This window comes from Vipera berus (genome assembly GCF_964194415.1).
Source record: "Vipera berus genome assembly, chromosome: W".
In the NCBI taxonomy this organism is placed as follows: Eukaryota; Metazoa; Chordata; class Lepidosauria; order Squamata; family Viperidae; genus Vipera; species Vipera berus.
The window spans coordinates 25,736,500-25,754,714 of record NC_138210.1 but is presented as its reverse complement, the minus strand read 5'-3'; the positions used below and the strand labels follow the sequence as shown (position 1 = coordinate 25,754,714).

The window sequence follows — 18,215 nt, the reverse complement described above, 5'->3', positions numbered from 1 at the left end:
AGTCAGAAGCTGCTGTCAATGGAAGACAACAAGCACTATCAAGCAATCTTACAGCAACGTGGATGAAACTGGGTGAGACCTAAGCCTCTTTTTATGACTTTAAGACTTCTTCCTGAAAATCTGCCCAAAGCACTCCCCCCCAAAGGAGTGTATATATAAAACTTGGAAATTTGGGGACTAAAAGTGTTTTTAAGACCTTTTTTTAAAAAAGAAAGACTTGAAAAGTTTACAATATAAATTTTGGATTTAAAAATTGAAAAATGGTGTTGATGACATCTAGTGGTGAATTATGGCACTACAACTTATTATGCCCAAAAGAAACCTGACTCGAAGCCCAGAGCTAGATAAGACTTTGGCTGGCCTTGAAGCTTTTACTTTTGAGAACTGCAGCTGAGAAAAATGAACAGACTTGGAGGCTGCTTATCTGTGTGGCAGAGATGATAATATTCTAAAATTGGCCTGTCTGAACTATGAACACAGATACTGACATTCAGAACTGTATTGTGGAACTATTTTCCTGTAGAAGAAACATACACTATTGCCTGATATGATGGAACACTTTGGATTATAAATCTTGATTGTTAAACAACCTTTAATGGTTCTTTTTTTTCCCTGGACAGAAAGGATATTTTTCTCATTGGACAGAAAAATTTGAATTTTACTTATATCTGCTTAGGGGAGGTTTAAGAACGGCTAGTTGGTTGGATAAATTTATAAAGGCTACTTACAAAAAATAAAATGGATGTTCCATACTTAGCTCTAAATAGTAAAAAACCATCCTTAACATCTGTCTCCAGAAGCCTCAGTTTGCCATATTACCAAGAAAATACTGATAAACCACAGAAAGAAATTCTCTCCATGTTGAAATTAATACAAGAAACAATTGCTTTAGCTCGTGATGAGATTAAAAATAACACAAAGGAGATAAAAGAACAATTTTCTAATTTAAATCTACAAACTCAGAAAATAACTACAGAGAAGGAACCAGCAACCCAGAAAATAGAAGGAAAACTAGAGAATGCTGATACAAACAATGTGGATCTAAAGGAAGAAACTAACAGCCAGACTCAGATAAATGAAGACTTAGAAGACACAATGATAATATTGGAAATGGAAAAGACATTTTACAAACCAAGATTTCAGAACATACTGGAGGATAAGGAAGGAGAGCTCATGGAATGGAAGATAAAGCCGTTAACAGAACTGTGGGGAACTGGAGAAGGAGGGAGGCTGTTTAATGAATATCAATGGGCTAGTTCTTCCAAAAATACTTTAACTAAATTGTTTCTCTTGTTTCAAATAATATACACAAAAATAGAGGAAGAATTATTTGATGATCCAAATGCATTGACTTGGAAAGTTAGTTGGCAAAGGAAGAAAGCTAGAGTAAGACTGAAGGAAACAGAAGCTTTGACCTATTAGAGGGTATGTTATATTACCAATTAGATGTTTGAATATGGTTAAGAATAGATTGCTAGAAACAGAAGTATTATTATAACTAGATAGAATTTGTAAACAGAATATCTTATCTTGGTATGAAAAGAGAAATAAGAATATTCTAAGAACTGGTGGTGAAAGGAAAGTCCGATGCTGTAAAGATTTTTTCTCCATAAGAACCTGGAATGTAAGATCCATGAATCAAGGAAAGCTGGACATGGTCAAACAAGAGATGACAAGACTGAACATCGACATCTTAGGTATCAGCGAACTAAAATGGACAGGAATGGGTGAATTTAATTCAGATGACCATCAGGGATACTATTGCGGGCAAGAATCCCTCAAAAGAAATGGAGTAGCCTTCATAGTCAATAAAAGAGTAGGAAAAGCAATACTGGGATACAATCCTCAAAATGACAGAATGATCTCAGTTCGAATCCAAGGCAAACCATTCAATATCACAGTAGTCCAAGTCTATGCCCCAACCACCAGTGCTGAAGAGGATGAAATTGACCGGTTCTATGAAGCTCTACAGCACCTTATAGAACTAACACCAAAAAATGATGTCCTTATCATCATGGGGGATTGGAATGCTAAAGTAGGAAGCCAAAAGATAACCGGAATAACAGACAAGTTTGGCCTTGGAGTACAAAATGAAGCAGGGCAAAGGCTGATAGAATTTTGTCAAGAGAATACGATGGTCATAGCAAACACTCTTTTCCAACAACCCAAGAGACAGCTCTACACATGGACATCACCAGACGGTCAACACAGAAATCAGATCGACTATGTGCTCTGCAGCCAAAGATGGAGAACCTCTATACAGTCAGTAAAAACAAGACCAGGAGCTGACTGTGGCTCAGACCATGAGCTTCTTGTTGCAAAGTTTAGGCTTAAACTGAAGAAAGTAGGGAAAAGCACTAGTCCACTCAGGTATGAATTAAATCATATCCCTGTTGAATATACAGTAGAGGTGTCAAATAGATTTAAGGAATTAGATCTGATAGACAGAGTGCCTGAAGAACTATGGACAGAGGTTCGCAACATTGTACAACAGGTAGCAACCAAAACCATCCCAAAGAAAAAGAAATGCAAGAAAGCAAAATGGCTGTCTGAGGAAGCTTTGCAAATAGCTGAGGAAAGGAGGGAAGTGAAAGGCAAGGGAGAAAAAGAAAGATACACCCAATTGAATGCAGAATTCCAGAGAATAGCTAGAAAAGATAAGAATGGCTTCTTAAATGAACAGTGCAAAGAAATAGAAGAAAACAATAGAATAGGGAGGACCAGAGATCTTTTCAAGAAAATTGGAGAGATGAAGGGAACGTTTAATGCAAAAATGGGCATGATAAAGGACCAAAATGGCAGGGACCTAACAGAGGCAGAAGAGATTAAGAAGAGATGGCAAAATTACACAGAAGAACTATACAAGAATGAGCTTAACGTCCCTGATAATCACAAAGAGGTGGTCACTGACCTCGAGCCAGACATCCTAGAATGTGAAGTGAAGTGGGCCTTAGAAAAGCTGAGCAACAACAAAGCTAGTGGAGGTGACAGTATTCCAGCTGAGCTATTCAAAATCTTAAAAGACGATGCAGTAAAAGTGCTACACTCAATTTGCCAGCAAATTTGGAAAACTCAACAGTGGCCACAGGATTGGAAAAGATCAGTTTACATTCCAATTCCAAAGAAAGGCAGTGCCAAAGAATGTTCAAACTACCACACAATTGCACTCATTTCTCATGCTAGTAAAGTTATGCTTAAAATCCGACAAGCTAGAGTCCAGCAGTATGTGGATCAAGAACTACCAGAAGTACAGGCAGGATTTCGAAGAGGCACAAAAACTAGAGATCAAATTGCCAACATACGCTGGATCATGGAGAAAGCTAGAGAGTTCCAGAAAATCATCTACTTCTGCTTCATTGACTATGCTAAAGCCTTTGATTGTGTGGATCATAACAAACTGTGGCAATTTCTTAAAGAGATGGGCGTACCAGACCATCTTATTTGTCTCTTGAGAAACCTATATGTGGGCCAGGAAGCAACAGTGAGAACTGGACACGGAACCACTGATTGGTTCAAAATTGGGAAAGGAGTCAGACAAGGCTGTATACTGTCGCCCTGCCTATTTAACTTATATGCAGAGCACATCATGAGAAAGGCAGGGCTCGATGAATCAAAAGTTGGAATTAAGATTGCCGGAAGAAATATCAACAACCTAAGATATGCAGATGATACCACTCTAATGGCAGAAAGTGAAGAAGAACTAAAGAGCCTCTTGTTGTGGGTGAAGAAGGAGCGTGCAAAACTTGGGTTGAAACTTAACATTAAGAAAACCAAGATCATGGCATCTGGCCCTCTCAATTCCTGGCATATAGATGGGGAAGAAATGGAGGTAGTGACAGATTTTATTTTCCTGGGCTCCAAGATCACTACAGATGGGGACTGTAGCCAAGAAATTAAAAGACGCTTGCTCCTGGGGAGGAAAGCCATGGCAAATCTAGACAGCACACTAAAAAGCAGAGACATCACCCTGTCAACAAAAGTGCGTATAGTCAAGGCTATGGTCTTCCCAGTTGCAATGTATGGCAGTGAAAGTTGGACCATAAGAAAGGCTGAGCGCCAAAGAATTGAGGCCTTTGAACTGTGGTGCTGGAGAAGACTCCTGCGAGTCCCTTGGACTGCAAGGCGATCAAACCGGTCAGTCCTAGAGGAGATCAACCCTGACTGCTCTTTAGAAGGCCAGATCCTGAAGCTAAAACTCAAGTACTTTGGCCACCTAATGAGAAGGAAGGACTCACTGGAGAAGAGCCTAATGCTGGGAAAGATCGAGGGCAATAGAAGAAGGGGACGACAGAGAATGAGGTGGCTGGATGGAGTCACTGAAGCAGTAGGCGTGAGCTTAAATGGACTCCAGAAGATGGTAGAGGACAGGAAGGCCTGGAGGAATGTTGTCCATAGGGTCGCGATGGGTCGGACACGACTTCGCAGCTAACAACAACACAAATACAAAAAGTTAATAACAATTAAAATAATTAAATTATCCTTGAGTAAAATATAAAACGCCTATAGCTCCAATTAAAACCCAATTATAATAGGTTAAAATTAAAATTCTCAGTCCTGGACGGAAAGCTCAAAGAGCCAGGTCTTCAGGTCCCGGCGGAACGAACGAAGATCAGGGGCAGTCCTGAGCTCTACGGGTAACTGGTTCCAAAGGGCAGGTGCACCCACAGAGAAGGCCCTCCCCCTGGGTGTTACCGGCCGGCAGTCTTTTGCCGGCGGCACCCTGAGAAGGCTCTCCCTGTGGGAGCGCACAGGACGAAGGGAACTTGATGCCGGCAGCAGGTGTTCCCTCAGATATCCCGGACCCACGCCATTTAGGGCTTTATTGGTCATCACCAGCACCTTGAATCTCATGGTCTTCCCAGTTGCAATGTATGGCAGTGAAAGCTGGACCATAAAAAAGGCTGAGTGCCAAAGAATTGAGGCCTTTGAACTATGGTGCTGGAGAACTATGGCTCCTGCGAGTCCCTTGGACTGCAAGGCGATGAAACCGGTCAGTCCTAGAGGAGATCAACCCTAACTGCTCTTTAGAAGGCCAGATCCTGAAGTTGAAACTCAAATACTTTGGCCACCTAATGAGAAGGAAGGACTCACTGGAGAAGAGCCTAATGCTGGGAAAGATTGAGGGCAATAGAAGAAGGGGACGATAGAGTATGAGGTGGCTGGATGGAGTCACTGAAGCAGTAGGTGTGAGGTTAAATGGACTCCAGAAGATGGTAGAGGACAGGAAAGCCTGGAGGAACGTTGTCCATAGGGTCGTGATGGGTCGGACATGACTTCGCAGCTAACAACAACAACAAGAACTTTGAATAAGGGAAGCTTTTGGTTACCCAAAAATAACTTGTTCTGAAATTATAAATGATTGGGATATTTTGAACGTGGATGGGAAATTAAAATTGAAAAAAGCGAAAACAGGATATAGACTGAATAAATGGATATTGAGTGCAAATGCAATTAAGATATGCTTTGTTAGAAAAGATATTCTAAACTGATATTATTGACACTATTAGAAAAATGTAACAAATGTTGATAGGTAATAAGAACAACAATTAGAATTGTATTTGCTTAGTGTGGAAAAATGTCTATTACCAGAAGAAGAGAGGATGTACTGGAGGATGTAATATTGGATTTAGTTTGAAGAAGCGTACATGTACCACGGAATCACTAATGGACTCAGTCATCACATTGTCTATTAGACACTTGATTGTAAAAATAGAAAATTAATAAAATATTTATATATATATAAAAGAACAAATTCATACAAAGCCAGAATTGAGAAGACAGCAATAGACAGCAAGTGCTGCCTCTTCAAAGAAGGTGAAGAAACAGTGGACCACCTGGTTAGCTGCTGCAAGAAAATTACACAGACTGACTACAAACAACAGCACAACAAAGTAGCAACAATGGTGCATTGGAAGATCTGCAAGAATTACCCTTTGACTGCAAGCAAGAACTGGTGGGACCATAAAATAGAGAAAGTCATAGAAAATGAAGAAGCTAAAGTGCTCTGGGACTTTAGAATTCAAACAGACAGGCACCTGCCACATAACATCTCAGAGTTAACAATTGTTGATAAGAAAGACAAAAAAGTCTGGATAGTGGACATAGCAGTACCTGGAGACAGCAGTGTAGAAGAGAAAGAACTGGTGCAAATAACAAAATACTGTGGCAAAAGAAAGCAAAGGTAGTACCAATAGTAATAAGTGCCTTGGGTGCGATCCCAAAACAACTGGAGCACCACTTGAACACCATTGGCATTGAGAAATTCACCATTAGTCAATTGCAAAAGGTAGCTTTACTTGGAACAGCTTGCATACATCCTGCAATGATACCTCTAACACCCTCAAACATCAACACCTGCCTATCCCAGTTCCTTGGTAAGGATTCAATAGGTGGATAAAAACACCAAATCCAGTCTGAACATCTGGCTGACTGTGCAACCAACCATAATAATAACCCCTCCAACAGAACAGTATCTTGCCATGGTGGAGTGATGCTAAGGGCTACACTGAACAGGTCCAACCACATCAGACAGGTCTTAGCTAAAGAGTTAGACTAAATCTGTTCCAAAAAATCCATTCAATATTGTGAGAATACGCAATTCATGCAGGATTGACTATTGCCTGGATTAACAAGAGTTGCATTGGATGCTATGGCTCCTGTGCATTCATCGTGAAATGTGTTACAGGGATCAGCAACCAGGGCATGGATCTTACACACTATTGGAAGGCAATAAAAAACCAAAGAACTTGGTCAAAGGAAGAAGACTACTCAATTGTGGAATTGTTAGATGTTTTTGTGCCAGCCATGGCAGTTCCCCAAAAGGTCATCAGATGGGAGCAAAGAGGCATCTTTGCTCCCACTGGTGGGTCAGGGGTCTCCGGCCCCTGCAGCCCCATTGGAGAGAGTTAATGGCCCTCCAGCCCCCTCACTCTCATTGGTAAGGGAGGGGCTGGGGACCCCCATAAAAACTTCTGCTCAGGGGCTGCCCCTTCTCTTGTTGCTTTCTTCTTCAAGCTCCCTCTGGGAATTATCCACGAGCTCAATCCAGGCATGGATGCCTCCATGCCAGGGAACTCTTTCCCTTTACTCTATCTTTAAATAAAGCTTCATCTGATTGCATCCCTGCGTGCTGCCTTTTTCTTGGAAGCACCTCAACGAACCATCGGTCTCGTGAGGCCATCTCACAGGAATGCTGTGTAATTTTGTGTGTAATTTTGAAACACAAGTTCTTTACCAATGCTGAATTGGAAGCTATAAAAAAACAACTCAATATTCAGGTTTATTCAGAACTTTCAATAATGATACCAATTTGCAAATTGAGCAACAAATAGTAGAGATTGTTGATGCTAATGAAGAACAATAAGGAGAAATAACTGTAGTTGCTAAAGAACTGCAAGCACTATTGGTTAATGAAGAACTAGCTGGGAAAAGACTGAATGAAAGAAGTCAAAAGAATATGTTTGCCAAAATTGAATCAAATTAACAAGAAGACATTAGCTAAAATATTGAAGAATATTAATGAAGCTGTCAAAATTATTCCAACTGAAACACTGATCCAAAAAACCTAGCTGATGTATGCTGTAGCCTATGTAGCTACTGAAGAATTTGGCTGTCATGGCCCCCTCAGAGGCTGGTTCGGAGGAGGAGGAAGAGTTGGAGCTGGGACTGTCTGACAGGGAAGGCATACCAGGGGCTGAGGATGATGCTGTCCCAGGCCCCTCAGGCATTGGGGGAGGTGGTCGACCAGACAGAGAGCTGCCTGCCTGCACAGACACAGGGGAGGATCGGCTACTAACCAGCAGTGGTGCTGATAGGCAGCCAATCTCCTCTGATGAGGAACAGCTGCCTGCTCCACTGATCCAAGGCCAAGGAGAGTGGATGTAGGCAAGCCCACAGAAGGGCTACAAGGCTACTCGGGAGGAGGTCACCCCACCCCTCCTCACAAGGAACACCTGGAGGGTAGAAGCTGTGGGGAGTTAGTCTTTACCAGGAACAATTGTTTGCTTTGGCATACACTCCCCTGGCTTTTACTCTTGCCTCTTGTGCCTTTGCCTTTGCCTTTGCCTGGAAGATTGCTCTGTGCATTTTGTTTTGGAACTTGCCCTTCTCTTGTGGCCTATGTTTGGCCTTTGCTTCACTGGGGTTTTGGAACTGCTTCTTTTCTGGGTCCTGTTTCTTGTCCTGAGGACTGCCCTTGTATTGTGCCTGGACCTTGCCTGGTGGATTGGACTTGGAACCCTGGACCTTGCCCTGTGAATGTGCTCCTACTCTGGGGGCTTTCTTGGTATTATTGGGGCTGTTGTTTGGGAGTCAGGGTGGCTGCCTTCAGGGTAGCATGAGGGTGGAGTCTTACTAGTTGTTGGAGGGCTGTTGGCTGGAATATTTGTTAAGAGAAATAACTCTTTAGAGGCCTGCCTTGCCTTGACCACCTGGGTCATAACATGGGCCATTAAGAAGGGAAAACCTAAATGGAACATTTTCTTGGAACTGAAGATAAAATTCACATGGATTTGAGCAATTTAAAGAATTTGAGGCAAGGAAATTGGAAGAATAAGAAAATCAAACCTAGACTGTGTGTGAAGTACAATACTGTATATCAAAAAAGTTTTGAAAATTTTCATATCTAAATTCCAAAGCTAAATGGTGGAAATATCAAAGCAATTTATACCTGGGCAGTCCCTGTTATTTGATATACAGCAGGAATAATTGACTGGACCCAGATGAAACTTGATAACCTGGATGTCATGGTTCTGATGGAAAACAAGAAAACTTGTTTTGACAAAGCACCATGCTTTGTGCCCAAAAAGCAATACTGATCAGCTGTATTGCCTAAGAGTCGAAGGGGGGCAGAGGACTCCCACAGGTGAAAGAAACTGTGGAGGAAGAAAAACATGGCTTGAATGACTATATCAAGAAAAGCCAACAACCCTTGTTGACTGAAATCAATCAAGCACAGCTCTTGAACAAAGTTGAAAGCTGACTATTGAAACTATTGAAAACTGATTTGTAAATAGGAAGAACAAACACATGCGTGGTCAATACTTGAAGGATATAGAAGGGAAAGCTGAGCTGGTTAAGAACAGGAGTGTTAAATAACTGAAGGTTTTATTTTAGTGGCTCAAGAACTTTGCCAACTAATTTCATGAAAGCAACAATTCAGCAGGTAGCACACAACAGCAAATGTCACTTTTTAGAAAAAGGATGAAACAACTGACCATTTGATCAGTGGCTGCAGTAAAATTTCACAGACTATAAGCAGCATCATAACTAAGTTGCCAAAAATATTCATTGGAATTTTTGGCAGAGGCTTGGATTTAAATGTAGCAAAAACTACTGAGAACATCAAATTGAGAAACTTTTGGAAAATGAGTGGGTTAAGATCTTATGGGACTTTAAAATTCAAACACATAGGCACCTTGTTCACAACATGACTCTGATATAACAGTCACTGAAAAGAAAACAGTCTGGTTCATTGATGTTGCTATACTGGGTGATGCTAGGATTGAGGAAAAGCAATTAAAAAAATTACAAAATACTGGAACATGCAGATTGAATTTGAATGTTTTTGGAAAAAGAAATCTGTTATACTAATTGTGATTGGAGCCATTGGAACGATACCTATATAGGACTCCTTGATATTTGGAAATTTAGAACTTATTGGACCTGAGCACCCTAATTTTACCAAACCTCCCCCAACTTTGTTTGAAACTGCATATATCCTTAGGAACTATCTTAATTCTTAGGTCTTTGTTTAGGATTTGAATTATAATTAAGTTTCCAGCTGTCTTAGACTGTGACTCTAACTGTACATTACCCACACATAATAATAGACAAGTATGGCCCTGCACATCTATGAGAACTGGACTGAAATTATACACAAAAAAACTAGAGAGAAAAAGGATTCTAAATAAATCCCTTTTGTACTCCAGAACTAAGTTACTGTATACTAAGGATGGAAATGAGATTTTCAAATACTTTGACGGATAAATCTATTCCCAGCCTTCACCATTTTTACTAATCAAAAATATTTCTTACCAAGCATTGTAGTGCCTTGGATTCATTCTGACTGCATTCCTAAAACAGGATAATGCTCTTTCAAGTTCCTCTGTCAGCACAAATTCATGCCCTAGGAGAGTATAAGCATAAACATAATTTGGATCAACTTGAATAGCTCTCTGGAAGAACTTGATAGCAATATCATGTTCCCTTTGTAAACTGAAGCAATTTCCTGTAGCACACCATGCCTGGAAGAAAGAAAAAGTAGAAGACATACCACAAAACTATGGTCCCCTCTCTACTTTTAGGTAGTATAGTAAGAGGGAGAAGAAAATATAAAAAATGTGGATGTTACTGTTTAAGTGCCCACTCACATAAGAAAAAGCTTTCAGAGTAAAATACAGGTAGTCCTCGACTTATGATCACAATTGAGCCCAAATTTTTTGTTGCTAAGTGAGATATTTGTTAAGTGAGTTTTGCCCCATTATACAACCCTGCTTGCCATAGTTGTTAAGTGGATCACTGCAGTTGTTAAATTAGTAACACAGTTGTTAAATGAATCTGGCTTCCCCATTGACCTGGCTTGTCAGAAGGTCACAAATGGTGATCACCTGACCCCGGGTTACTGCAACTGTGATAAATATGAGTCAATTGCCAAGTGTCCAAATTTTGATCACATGACCGTGGGGATGCTGCAATGGTCGTGTGAAAAACAGCCATAAGTCACTTTTTTCAGTGCTGTTGTATTTTTGAACAGACACTAAATGACCTGTTGTAAGTTGAGGACTATCTGTAAAGTAATTTCAACTTCAAATTTGTTCACTTGAAATTGAAGGAAAGAATCAGAGGCTAAACTGTAGTAAAAAAATCCCTGCCTCAAAATAGCTAGAAATGATACCTCTGGTGAATTTTTATCCATATCAGTTAAGTCTTTTGAAAGGACTGAAAGAGCTACATCTTTCTGCAGATGCCACAGTGTGGTTGAGTAGATTTCCATGCCTTCTACTCTATAGTTTTCAATCCTTCTTACTTCAGAGAATATCCTCTCAGCCTATGACAGTAATGAAATTTGAACAACATGATTAGTTTTTGACATAACATGGGTAAATTTAATTATATAGCTTTATATGAAACTTGGTTTTGATGCAAGGGTATAATTTGCTTAATAAACTCAGTGTTTCATTTTAAGGGAAGTGAGATTCATTCAGCCCCCAAATTTTCTTTTTCCCCCTACATTAATGGGGTTTTACAGAATTCTGTGGATTCCATTTGTTACATGAATGCAGAGTAACAATCATTCTTATTCACATATATGTTCACATGGCTAATTAACTCCAGTAGTTACAGCAAATTTTATTCAAAAAATGTGAGACAGTATCCATTTTCCCCCTATTTATACAGAACAACATAGCCAGAAATTGTTTCTGTATTCGGTAACCCGTTGAAAGAGTATCTAAAAGGAATTCATAAGGTACCCTGAAAGCAGAGCATGGCAGGGAATGAAATACTAAGCAACAGCACTTACAAATAGCCTTTTTTTGCAATGTCAGAGGTGATATTTTGGTAAATGCTTTGGGAACTTATGGGTTATTGGAAATGTTGGCCAGTTAGTAACAATTAGACAGCCAGCTGTCCAGTCCTGTTCTGAAGAACATTGATGTTGCATTAGAACTGCAGCATATGTACTGTTAATGATGGGGTCACTACATGTGAAACTCAAAAAATTAGAATATCATGCAAAAGTTCATTTATTTCAGTAATGCAACTTAAAAGGGGAAACTAATATATGAGATAGACTCATTACATGCAAAGCAAGATAGTTCAAGCCATGATTTGTCATAATTGTGATGATTATGGCGTACAGCTCATGAAAACCCCAAATCCACAATCTCAGAAAATTAGAATATTGTGAAAAGGTGCAATATTCTAGGCTCAAAGTGTCCCACTCTAATCAGCTAATTAAGCCATAATACCTGCAAAGGGTTCCCTGAGCCTTTAAATGGTCTCTCAGTCTGGTTCAGTAGGAATCAAAATCATGGGGAAGACTGCTGACCTGACAGTTGTGCAGAAAACCATCATTGACACCCTCCATAAGGAGGGAAAGCCTCAAAAGGTAATTGCAAAAGAAGTTGGATGTTCCCAAAGTGCTGTATCAAAGCACATTAATAGAAAGTTATGTGGAAGGGAAAAGTGTGGAAGAAAAAGGTGCACAAGCAGCAGGGATGACTGCAGCCTGGAGAGGATTGTCAGGAAAAGGCCATTCAAAAGTGTTGGGGACTTTCACAAGGAGTGGACTGAGGCTGGAGTCAGTGCATCAAGAGCCACCACACACAGACGGATCCTGGACATGGGCTTCAAATGTCGTATTCCTCTTGTCAAGCCGCTCTTGAACAACAAACGTCAGAAGCGTCTTACCTGGGCTAAAGAAAAACATACCTGGTCTGTTGCTCAGTGGTCCAAAGTCCTCTTTTCTGATGAGAGCAACTTTTGCATCTCATTTGGAAACCAAGGACCCAGAGTCTGGAGGAAGAATGGAGAGGCACACACTGCAAGATGCTTGAAGTGCAGTGTGAAGTTTCCACAGTCTGTGTTGATTTGGGGAGCCATGTCATCTGCTGGTGTTGGTCCACTGTGCTTCATTAAGTCCAGGGTCAACACAGCCGTCTACCAGGAGATTTTGGAGCACTTCATGCTTCCTTCCGCAGACGAGCTTTATGGGGATGCTGACTTCATTTTCCAGCTGGACTTGGCACCTGCCCACACTGCCAAAAGCACCAAAACCTGGTTCAATGACCGTGGGATTACTGTGCTTGATTGGCCAGCAAACTTGCCTGACCTGAACCCCATAGAGAATCTGTCAAGGTAAAAAACACCTTTGTAGAGGGCGAAGGACCGTGCTTCAGAGAATGCATGATATGCATGCAGGAAGGCAAGAAAAACACGACACATAATCTTACTAAATACCTTTTACTAAATATATATTATACAGAGCTAGCTCACTACATCCTAACGTAACAGTCAGTAACAGCAAAGAGAATAAAACAATACAGATAAACACTCTGGGAACTTTTTCTAGACATGCGCACTAAACAGACTGAAACCATAACATAACTAGTCATATGGGATTCACTATGGTTACCAGATAAGTTATCACAACAGGTGCAGAGAGCAGGGGAAAATGTACAGTTAGAAATGAACTTTCTGACGAACAAAAAAAAAACGTGCAGTGACATTCCCCTTCTTTCGTCAGCAAAGTGAAGACTCAAGTAAGGCACATCTTCTCACGCAGATACTCATGCTGGGCTGTAGGTAGTGGTTTGTTCAGCATATCAGCAATTTGGTCACGTGTAGACACATACTGTAATGTCACAAAACCTTGTTTCACCAGTTGCCTTATGTTTTGATATCGGATGTCAATGTGTCTGGACCTTGAACCTGTAAAACGTGTTTCAGAAATATAAACCACAGATTCATTATCTTCCATCACTGTGATCGGTCGAATCGGATGTGTCCAGATATCTGTGACTAAAGCATCAAACCAGGTTAAAGAATTGCATGCATCAGACACACAAGCATACTCAGCTTCTGTAGAGGAACAAGAAACAAAATTCTGTTTACGCACATGCCAGTAAACAGGACATCCATTTAAGAACATCATGTAACCTGATGTACTTTTCCGTGACTTCTTATCACTCGCCCAATCTGAATCTGCAAAACAACATAACTCTGCATAGTCAGTATGTGTTGGTTCCAACAACAACTTCATGTCTTTGGTGTGTTTTAGATACCTCAATAACTTTTTAACACATGTCCAATGAAACTGTTTTGCCTTGCCTACGTGTCGTGATAACAGATTAACACTAAGTGCAATGTCGGGTCTAGTCCAACTACTAATATACAGCAGCGACCCAATGACTGAGCAATATAGTGTTTGATCTTCGAACTCAGGACTTGGTTCATGTGCCAAAATGTGAAAGTCAGTTTGCATGGGTATACTCACAGGCTTAGCGTCCTCCATGTTACAGTGATGTAACAGTTGTTCAATCTTCTCTTCTTGTGTGAGACTAAACCCCTTCTGAGTTTTGGCAATTTGAACACCTAAATAAGTGTTAATACATCCTAAAGACTTCAATGTGAAAAACTTTTGTAAAGCTTTAGCAAAAACCTCACTCATCTGCTTATTTGGACCAATATAAACAATATCATCGACATAAACAAGAATTATCTCATACCCATTACCGGATCTTTTAGTAAACACGCATTCATCTGTTTCGGACTTAATAAAGCCCATTGAATTTAGTTTGTCAGAAAGACATAAGTACCACATTAAACCAGACTGTTTCAGACCATAAAGACTTTTGTGTAGAAACCAGGTATCCCCTTCTTGCTGTCGGAAACCTGGAGGACCTTTCACGTAGATGTCCTCGTCAAGATCAGCGTGTAGATAAGCCGTTTCAACGTCGAACTGGAAAACTTCCAGACCAAGGATAGTTGCAGTGGCTAAAGCAATTTTCACACTTTCAGTCCGCACTGTGGGTGAGTATGTATTTGTATAGTCCTCAGGATAACGTTGAGCGAAACCCTGGGCTACAAGTCTGGCCTTGTACAACGACTCACCATTCGGCTTCTTTTTGATCCTGTAGACCCATCGAGTACCAATAACTTTCTTGTTTGCTGGAGGGCTTGCAGGCGTAAACACTTGGAGTTTTTTTAGACTGTCCATTTCAGCCTGCATCGCCTCAAACCATTTATCTTGTTCTGATTCAGGAAGATGTTTGATCTGTGTGAACTTCTCAGGTGGAAGTGTAACATTACAAATCAAAGGTACAGGTGTTTTTGTTACTTGCCACGAATACCGTTTTGGAGGGATTCCCTTTGTGGTCCTCTTGGAACTTCTCGGGCCAACCGTCCATTCTTCTTCCGCGTCATCCTCGTCTTCATCATTGTCACCAGCAGCAACATCGGCGGCTTGCGAAGACGGAACAGTAGGTTGAGAAGAACTCGTGGAAGGAACATTCTCCTGTGAATCTTGATCATCAGGTTGTGTGGCATCAGCAACATCATCTCTAGGAAAATAAACTCCAGGATCGTTAGAATGAATCCTGGACCAGTCAGCATCTTCCTCAAAAATAGCAGATTGTGAAACCACAATAACATGATGAGAGTCAATGTATTTGCTCCATTTTGAATTATCATCAATGCCCATAAATCTCATCCTTTTTGCTGCAGGACCCCCTTTCTTTCTTTGGGCTAATGGAATATTCACCATAGCATAGGAACCAAAAATATGGAGATGTGAGAGAACAGGCTTGTGTCCATACAACATGAAATAAGGGGTCTGATTTATCACACTACTCCAAGTACGGTTGATGATATGGTTAGCATATTTGATAGCTTCACCCCAGTATGGAAGACTGAGGTTAGCATCTTCAAGAAGGCAACACATCATGGTTTGCAAAACCCCATTTCTGCGTTCTGCCACTCCATTTTCAACTGGAGTATAAGGAGCAGATGTCTGATGTACTATCCCATTCTCACGCATCCAGTCCTGGAAACGCTGAGACATGAATTCAGCACCACGATCACTCTGGATTCTGGCAATGTTGACATCGAATTGGGTATAGACAAGACTAGCAAAGTCTTTAAAGATCTGAAAGGTCTCAGATTTTTCTTTCATAGGATATACATATCCATATCTAGAATAATTATCAACGATTGTCAAGAAATATCTTTTACCACCAAGTGTGGGTTCAAAAGGACCAACTATGTCAGTGTGTACCAAATCAAAAATGCGTGTTGACAGGCGTGTAGCGCGTTTTGGAATTGCTGCTGCTTTGGATTTGGCTTTCTTGCAGACAGCACAGTCCAAGAACACCTTACACCCCTTAAGATCCAAACTTCTTGCGAACTCTGGCATCTTCTTCAGAACACGGAAACTGGCATGACCCAATCTTCTGCGCCACTTATGGATACACCTGGAATGCAAAGGTTTACCTGTTAGTGAATTCTCAACATTAGCATTTTTATTAGGAACCCCAGGCTTGCTATGAGCAACCTGTGTCTTTTTTGTCTTTTTATTATCTTTAGGAACCTTTGGAGTAGCAACAGGATCTCTCTCTGGGACGTCTCTCTCTGGGCCTGTGCTTTTTGGAACGTGTATACTTGCCTGCTCTTGCTGCTTAGACTTTGGCTTTAAGTAATAAACACCACCAATCAACATGGTTTCAGCAACAATATCTCCGTCTTTGACTATATAACTTGCTTTTTCAAGATGGTGGACCTGAAAATGAGAAAACCTAGACAAATGACTCTGACTAAGCAAATTACTACTGGCAGACGGAACGTAGTAAACATTTGGAATGAGAGCACCGAGCTCTTCAATATAAACAGTTCCTTTTCCCATGACCTGAACAGGATGATTGGAAAAAGAGTAAAGTTCACGAAGTTCAGGTTCAGGCTCGTGCATCTCTGTGTAAAGCTCTTTTCTGTAGGTAACATGTAATGCTGCTCCGCTGTCCAAAGTCCAAAGAAGTCGTCTGTCGTACTCTGGTTGAGGCTGTGGATCGTTGGTCACAACCAATGTGACAAGTGGAGCTTGTGGATCACGCCTGGAACCACGACCACGACCTTGTCGTCCGCCTCTACCTCTGCCTCCTCTGGAATCTGTTCCTCTGGGCTGGTATGTGACGGGCGCTGGAACTCGTTGGGGACAATCCCGGGTGGCATGTCCCACACGATTGCAGATGTAGCATCTTGGCATCCTTGGAACGTAGGTCCTTCCACGGAAGGCACGCCTCGCTGAAGCTCTTGATGCAGGTGGTTCCCTTAAATGTGGTGCAGCTTGCATAAGTGCCTCTTCTTCGGCTAAAATTCTGCATACATGATCCACTGTGCGTTGAGCAATAGGCACTTGATTAATCTTAGTAATAGCATCTTTCCACTCATGATTCAAAAAATTGATGATAATGCTGATCATTTGAAAATCATCAATAGGATAGCCTTTTTCACCCAGTTCTTTTCTAATACCTTTCATTTTAGTCAAATGTGCTCCAATATGTTCACCAGGTTTTAATCTGGAACCATGGAACTCAGACAAAAGTAAACATGTAGACTCAATTGATGTAGGCCGATAACATGTCTCTAACTGAGTCCAAATTTGTTGGGCAGTTGCATCTTGTGAAAACGTGAGCTGCAATTCAGTGTCCATTGACATCAATAATGTTGTGCATGCTCTATTATCCAAGTCCCATATGTCAGGAGTCCATGGCTGGGCAGGAGGATTAAACACCATCATGTGAGTACCTTCTCTGCGTAGCAAAAGTCCAACCTCACTGACCCATGCCCTGTAATTCTGTCCTGACTTCTTTAATTTTGAATCACCAGCCAGTGGTACAATGGAAGGTGTTTGATGAGGAATATACAATTGAGGTACTGGCTGTGCAGGTTGTGCAATCCGACCATAACCTGCAGGGGGCACCAGTGGCATCTGTGCCTGGACATGCGGCAGTTGCATTGAAGCTGCCGGTAGTCTTGGTGCTGGCTGTGACTGTCTTTGAGCTGCTATTCTACCCTGGCCAGCAGGAGGCGCTGGCGCTGGGGCTGGTGCATTAGCATAACCTGCAGATGACACTGGCCTTCGCATATAAGAACCCGGTGGCAGTTGCATGTGGGTTAAATATGGCTGTGTTCTGCCAGGTAGAGGGGCTTGCATAGAAGCAATATTAACAGGAGAAGCAACAGTAACAGGAATCCTAGCACCATCAGAGGCTGGAGCCTCAGATAACGGCAGAAATCTTGTATCTCTGAGCAAAGATTCCTCCATAGACAATTGCGAGAGTGAGAGCTCCAATTTATGTCTTAATGCAGCTTCACCAGTAGATGGTGCTATAACATTTGCTTCAGGCATCACTGTGGCTCTGTATGGCCTTTGGGACAGCCCATAATCATGTGACATAGGAGCCTCCGGTTCCCATTCGTCTTGCATGACACTCAATGATGGGCGTGACTTTGGCTTTGGGGAAGAAGGAGGCAATATGGCTTCACCTTGTGGGTGTGGCAATATGGCCGTTTCATGCTCATAATTCCTCTCATATTGCTGAACCATTGACACATATTCCTTTGCCTGCTGCAAACGCCTTTCAAAAACCCCAATTTGTTCACAGTAGCCTTGCATAGCCCTATCTCGCATAGTTTGCTTGGGGCTTGAAGGAGCAGAAGGA

General features: G+C 41.3%; 1 protein-coding gene across 1 annotated transcript in view; it reads right to left on the bottom strand.

Annotated features, from left to right (window-relative positions):
- LOC308676249 (cell division cycle protein 27 homolog) overlaps positions 1 to 18,215 on the bottom strand; it is a gene marked incomplete at both ends in the record, with an annotated part of 185,951 nt that overhangs the window by 35,294 nt on the left and 132,442 nt on the right. Inside the window, 2 exon segments of the mRNA XM_081342064.1 lie at positions 10,036 to 10,244; positions 10,895 to 11,047. Of these exon segments, the coding sequence (XP_081198190.1) occupies positions 10,036 to 10,244; positions 10,895 to 11,047 (362 nt within the window).